We start from the raw sequence: 7,024 nt of genomic DNA, 5'->3' as shown, positions 1-7,024 counted from the left end.
GACAGACTCCTTTATCTGCCAAACTTGCCTCGTTCGTTTCCATTTCTGGACTCCATCTGTTCTCGTTTAGTCACCACTCGGTTACCTGCTTTTCCTCATCTCTCTTACAAGAGACCCTCGCCTGCAGTCGCCCGTCTTCGGTCCGCAACAAACTTTCACATCGCACAAATAGACTACTCCACGAAGATATCGATCGACGACAGATCCAGCGACAACACCCTCTGTTCGAAATCGTCGAGTGCGAATAATACTGGCCTCCCGTGCCTCGCGACCATCGAATCAACGTACATCCAAGATTTCGAAATTACATCCAGACTTCTGGTTCAACATAGGCTTTTATTAGCTTAGAATTCGAGCAGGTACGAAATTGTCCCATGCTTGTCTTTGGATGAGCTGTTCCATACTGCCCATATACCAATTTCGACCCAAACTCATCACCACATTTCTTGATCAAAATCAAGTACCACTTGCTCTACAAAATTCTCATTTTCTCGAATTCGTCCTATGAAATAAGTCAGCAAGCTAATTGAAACAGTGTTCGAAGCAGGATTGGTGCATTTACTAGTCTAATTCGACTTCGACGAATCTATCTCCTGTGATGAATTAAAGCTTCCGCAACACATATTTCTGCGATATCATACGACCGAGGCAAAATAACGTTTCATCCTCGGATCTTATCATTCACCATGAATCGGTTCAGAAACAAGAAGAAGAGCAAGGATGAGGTTGAGGCTCCTCGGCCCTCGATTGAGTCCGAATCTTCAAGCCCCTTCAGGATGTTCGGCAAGAAGAAGGCTCCTGAAGAGGAGCCCAAGAAAGAACTCGATCTTACAACAGCTCTTCCCTCAACCGACGATTTTCGAACAAGTCTTCTTATGACTAACCTTTCAGCGCGATTCTCTATGCTCCGAGAGCAAGATGATCCCAACACAAAGCTTGGCAAAGCCAGTGACGATAGCGTTCTGTTTCCCAATAGGCAATCGAGGATGATGGACTTTGGCTTTGCTGCTGGACTGGGAGACATTGCTGAGGTTGAATCAGTGAGAGCTCCATTTGCGCGCGAATCCGTGGCATCAAACGACGACGCTTCCTCAATAAACGGGAGTGTCATGGGCCGCTCAAAACCAATTGAAGGAAACAATCTGTTCGGAGGCCGACAAAAGGTGTACAAAATCGGCACTGGAGGAAACAAGGGGGCTATGAGTGGCCGTGTTCTCTATGGCGACGATGTGGCCCAGTCAGCTTTCCAAAAATGGCGACAATCTGAGAAGGATCGTCAGTCGTTAGATCTGCAACAAAGCGAGTCGATTGAGTCTGAGGCAGGAAGGCCCGAGTCTCCCTCTCAGACAGATTACGACCGTAAGAGGGAGACCAACTCAACGACTTCCTCCGGCCCGTCTGCAGCTCGGGACTCCACAGCTGCTACTTCTATCAGCTCTTCTCAGAAGGACCGAGAGTCTTTCGCCAACACATTCCGTACTGCGAGTCCGACACCTCCAGTGGAAAGAACCGTGACTCGAACCCGTCGATTGTATGAGCAAAGTCTGAATCAAGATCTACAAGACCAACAAACGTCGGCACTCTCAAGAATCGACACCCTATCGAAGCGGACTCTTGGAAGCAGAACACCAGATCTTACTCCTCTCGTGCCATCTCCTTCAAGCGCAACATTTGGTGATCGTTTCATGACTCGTTCAGTGTTGGCGAAGGCTAGTGCTCCTAACCTACGATCGTTCAGCCCTCCATCCTCATCTCAGATGAGTCCCGCGGATTCTGTGAACAAGTTCCCCAATATGGACCAGAAGGCCTTTGGTGCCACACCCCCTCTCAGCCCCCCTATCAGTGAAACCGGAGAGATTCAGCCCCTCGACCGAAGCATCATGCTCAGCAGAAACAACAGTCAATATGATGAGTCAAGATTTGCTCAACGGCAAGTGCAAATGCAGCAAGGCCGGGAAACCCCCACCCAGCGGTTCCGTAACGATTCCAACCCTTCTTTGTCGGGCTCTCGTTCTCGTTCTCCCTCTACCCACCGTTCACATGTGGAGAAGAGCGATTTCCAGACCGAGCCTACAGTTCATGAAGAGTCTCAGACTTCGACCTTCTTCCACGACGACGATGATGAGTCGGTCCGCAGCCCCGATCTTTCCGCCACTACCCCTCAAGTCACTGTTGAGAGGCCAGCGGATGTGCAACACCCAGCTTTTAGACGGTCTGCTATGCCAACGCCTCTGATAATTAGTGATGGGCCTGGAGACGTGGCATCTGTCAAGACAGACAACATGCCCAAGGACTCTCCCACCTTAGGACCAACATCAGGAGGATTGAGTGGCATGGTCAGGCAGCATCTACGATCAGACAGTGGCGCCTCATCAATTTATGGCAGCATGCCCAACGATATTGACTTGTCCTCCCGTTTCCCTCCCGAGCGACCTGACGCACATGCGTATGAGCCAAAATCCCTTGACTCCAATGCATGGGAATCGATTGAGAGAGACCTGGCTATGTCAATCGACGGCAGCGTGACTAGTCCCACCCTCTCTTCTGGTCGTATGGAATCGCAAGCTATGCCTGCACCCGAGCCTGTCCAGGAACCGAAACAGACCCATCAGCCAGAGCAGGAAGAGGAGACAGACGATTTTGCTCGCCATCTCGCTGACGGCGCGCGACGTGTTAGGGAGAGATTGACCTCATTCGTCGAGTCTGACAGCGGCGCTACTGCACCAGAAACCCCTCCTCTATCTGAACTGCCACCACCCCCACGCCCGAACGCGCTGGGTATTTTGAAGTCCAAGTCTAGCATCAGCTCCTTAGGCGAAAGAGGTCGAGAGACTGCCGGTCAGTCGAAGGCGAAGAAGCTCCTTGGTCTTCGGGGCACATCACCAGCTTCAGCTGTTTCCCCCCCTCGAGATACCTTTGAGGCGGACAGAATGACACAATCCCCCGAGGGACTGAACGATGCTAACTCGGATGATAAGGAGGCTCCTCATGCCGGTCTCAAGGCTTTCCGTCAAGCCCGCAGGGAACTCCAAAGAATGAAAGAGCTTGAGGTTCAGCAACGTCGCCAGGGTCCTCAGAATCCTCCTGTAACCACCAGGGAGAGAGCTCAAACCGGATCGTCATCCCGAGCACCATCTCAGGAGCGCCGACCTTACCCTCCAATCTCGTACAACCGTGTTCCCAGCGAGGAATCCAGAGCCAACGGTGGCTCTCGTGCCGGCTCTCGTGCCGGTTCCCGCTCAGGATCTAGGGCACCCTCTGAGCGTGACCGAAGCGGTTCTGAAGCAAGCAGCGGAGGACGCTCAGGCAGTCGACCACCTCGTCTCAGAAATGGATCCTTCGCTCGTGATGAATACCAAGGACCCCCCTTGGGCTCCCCAGTTGGAGTCAATGGTAAACCTCGACAAGGCCCGATGATGAGAGCACCCATGGCGCCTGGCCAGGAAATGCGACGGTCACCGCACATGCCTCCTCAGCAGCCGTATCCCGGAAACGCCTCTCCTGGACGTTTTAATCGCCCAGAGAACAGCTTGCATATTCACCCTGCTCATGGTTATGATCTCGGCCAGCCATCGCCCATCTCACCCCTTAACGGGACGCCATCCCCCAACGGCTTCCCCAGCCATGGCCCGGGATCCCAACGGCCTTATGGCCCCGGACCTCCTATGCCAGGCGGCATGATGCGAAACCGAGATATGTCGGAACCTTCGATGAAGCCTTTCGGTTCGCAGATGGGTCCTCGACCTGGACTGGCTGCTCTCAGCGGTGGTGCGGTCTCTACTCCCAACCTTCACAGCAACATGACTGCCCCTCCTCTACCCCCTATCAACCCCCGACGCAAGAACACAGGTGCTGCGCTCGGTGATGCCACCATGAACACCCACCATCGACCTATGAGCCCCGGTAACCCCATGGAACAACGTGGCTTCCGAGGTGAAGATGATGAAGGCGCAGGACAATATCGCCAACGATTACGCAAAGCCACTAGTGAGGCTAACGTAAACGCTCGAGCGAGATCGATGCTCCAAAACCCTCCGCCACCGATGGCTCCTCCGCCTATGCCTCCTAGCACGAGCAGCAACGTGCTTCCCGGTGGCATGATTTAGCGGTACAAAGAAACCGCGTTCAAAACATTTCGATTCTATTAATTCATATTTCGCCCATAACGATGGGTTAACGACGAAGATACCTCACGGCCCCTTTCCTTATTTTGTTGTCTTTTCACCTTAAAACCTAATCCCAAGACTCAGCCCCAGCAAAGTGCTGGACCGCGGGTCTAGACATTGATGTGTATTCCGAGGGTTGAGACTTTTGTCACCCGCGCGTTTCGGTTTGGGAGGGACTTACATGAGTGTTTGAGGGATACCGGGGATCTAGTATTCAGGCGCAACTGAGAGCCCGGCTAGTCAGAGAATCAAGCAGGCCTTTGATTCATGAAACTGGCGACAGGGCAGGCGTGGAAGGAAGCAATGTTTGGAAGCAGAATGGAAAGGAATAAGCGGGCATGCATTCAAAGGCTTGGAAGAGGTGTTTGGTTTTTTGCACGTATAGGATTGGAAGCAGACGGCCAAAAGGCGTAACGGAAATACCATGTCAATTGAGATCACATTGGCCATCAAAACTATTATATACCAAAGATGACATTCGCGTTCAACGTCAGTGCCGAGGATTAAAGACGTGATATTATTGTTCAGTCCCTTTTGCAACGTCCGCCCAGCGCAGTATCATTCGCTGAACTTCCATTAGAACATCAGCCAGGTTCAATGATGAGGTTATCCCATACTCGCATTACGGTCAGGACATACAAAGAATGGCGGTTACCTCTATTACGACTACGAAGGTATGGACTGGTTAGAAAGATATGTACGTCAGAGACGTTCTTGGATATTATCCTGCGAAGAGAAATGTTACTCGTAACAAAGAACAGTGACGACAATGTACCAACCCGTGCCTTTGTCTCTTTTTCAAGTTTCCTTTGGACAACCAGCTAGACGCACATAGAATCGACAGATAAACGTACATTCCCGAGTATTTGGAAATCCCCGAGACACACAGACTTGTGTTGGATATATCCTTTCAAGTCGTTGAACGCGGCTAAGAGCATACCCACCACCACCGTTCACGTCCCAACATCAAACCAAGGCTATTAAGCCCTCAGCCCTACGAAAACCCAGTTGAAAAATTATTTTCCTTCTCTTTTCACTGCTACGTGGCGATGAGTGGGCTTTGCAGCTTGTAAAAGGGCCGACGTGAGGTTGGCGGTTTTATGTAATTGAGGGAGTTTCCGGGTTGGTCTTTCGGACGAGACCGGCAAGAACTCACGGTCCAGGTTTTTGGGGGTCTGTCCCTTCTGAAACAAGGGTCTTTTCAAGGGTTCAGTGGGTGGCGAAATAGCGATGTGGTTGAAAATTTGAGCATGTGATTGGAGCGTTTGAATCCCACTCACCAAAACAACAGATCCGTTTACAGATGAATTACTCGAGCAAGTACAAGACCATCAAAGCGCCGGGCGAAAAGACGCCGAGAAGTGGATTATTCGGAATTTTGAGAAACTTTGGCTTAAGATATTTGTAAGAAAAAAAAAAGCTTTGGTATTGTTCTTGTCCCTAATTCTCAAGCAGTCGCCAAAATAGACTGCGGGTATCGATATTTGTACAGTTGAAAAAGCCCATTCCGTTCCGTTTCCTTCCCCCGAGACAAGTCCCAAAGCGTAGAAGCAAGATACAGTAGAGTAAAACGCCCTTGCAGAAAAAGACCACCGACGTCATTTCTTCCTTTGTGCGCCTCGCAAGCAGAGAGAAACCTTCGCCGAAGACCAAAAATAATAAGACCTGAGAAAACCAGTTTTGCCGATGGAATAAGGTATCAATCAAGTCGAAGAAGTGAAGGTGACGACCGGGTCAAGGTAGAGAAGTAGAGAAAGATGAAGGCAAGTAGGTGCGCCATCATTGAAAGTCGCCAGGTTGTCGTGTCCCATTGGAGCGAGTGTTCCAGACTCTCATCTCATGGTGTTGCAGCTTCTAGTCTGATCCATAGCAGGTGTCGAAGCAGTGAGAGAAGGAGTGAGATAGTTGTCGTCGTCGTAGAGACTCCTCAGTGAAGGCATTTAGCACAGAGGGCAGTTGTTGCACTGCTTGTGACCGCAAGCGGTGCAGGTGGTGCTGATGACAATCATGCCTCCACACTGGCAGCAGTACTCGTAGGCAGGCATGTTGGGTATTTGGTGTAGTAGTTGAAGATGTTCTTAAAGATGTAGTTTGGTTGTGAGTTGAAGAAGTTCTTGGAGTTGAGGCTTGTGGTTGATGATGAGAGGAAAACAAGAGGATAAAAGATGGGAGGAAGAGAGGAATATAAATAGTCGAAGGAGAAGGAGACAAGAGGCAAGGACACACCCCTTGGAGCTTTTTTTCTCTCAAGAGAAGGTAGGACCCTCGGAGGTGTTGATCGGAAGTTCGGGGGCGGGTGAATCAGAGGATGGGGGTGTCATCCGAGAGTCCATGCCCAAGCCCAAGCCCATCTCTCTTGCCGTGCGTGTTAGAGGAAATCCACTTACACGCTATTTTATCCCCGAGCCTCAGGCCAAGTGGGCAGTTCGATTGGTGGTTTGCTTGACTTACACGCTGTCTTGGCACGACGCTACTAGACAAGGCAACCAACCCTTTCCCTGGCGTTACATTTTTTTCGCTTTACTACACAAGGGGGAGTGAGGGGCGGGGGGAACACAAGAAAATCGATGGGTGGGCGAGTGATGAATTCTAGGCTTTTGACTGGTTGGAGATGAAAGGCAAAGACATATACTTTTTACAGTACGATATGTTTGGATATCAATCGATCTCAATTGGAGTGATTGACATTGCTGCTGGTATGTATGTTTATTTTCTTTTCTCTTTTGATCATTGCGACAACATTCGCCTTCTTTTTTCTTTTCGCCGCCTTATGTCTTTCTTATTTCTTTTCTTTTCGCCCTGCGGCTCTTGCTCATCAGGCTAATTTAACTGCCTTAGACCCTGGCGTCACAGGCTAA

The 7,024-nt window shown here is 50.4% G+C and overlaps 1 protein-coding gene across 1 annotated transcript; it reads left to right on the top strand.

The window, feature by feature from the left end:
- Positions 1-686: 686 nt before the first annotated feature.
- FIESC28_03997 (uncharacterized protein) lies at positions 687-4,106 on the top strand (the record flags this gene model as incomplete). The annotated part of the gene is made up of 1 exon (XM_031158146.1): positions 687-4,106. The coding sequence occupies one exon, from the start codon at positions 687-689 to the stop codon at positions 4,104-4,106; it is 3,420 nt and encodes a 1,139-aa protein (XP_031017846.1).
- Positions 4,107-7,024: the final 2,918 nt, after the last annotated feature.

Source organism: Fusarium coffeatum (assembly GCF_003316985.1).
Source record: "Fusarium coffeatum strain FIESC_28 chromosome Unknown BRIP53273_contig_82, whole genome shotgun sequence".
In the NCBI taxonomy this organism is placed as follows: Eukaryota; Fungi; Ascomycota; class Sordariomycetes; order Hypocreales; family Nectriaceae; genus Fusarium; species Fusarium coffeatum.
The sequence above is the reverse complement of the archived record's forward strand: the minus strand, read 5'-3'. Positions and strand labels throughout refer to the sequence as shown.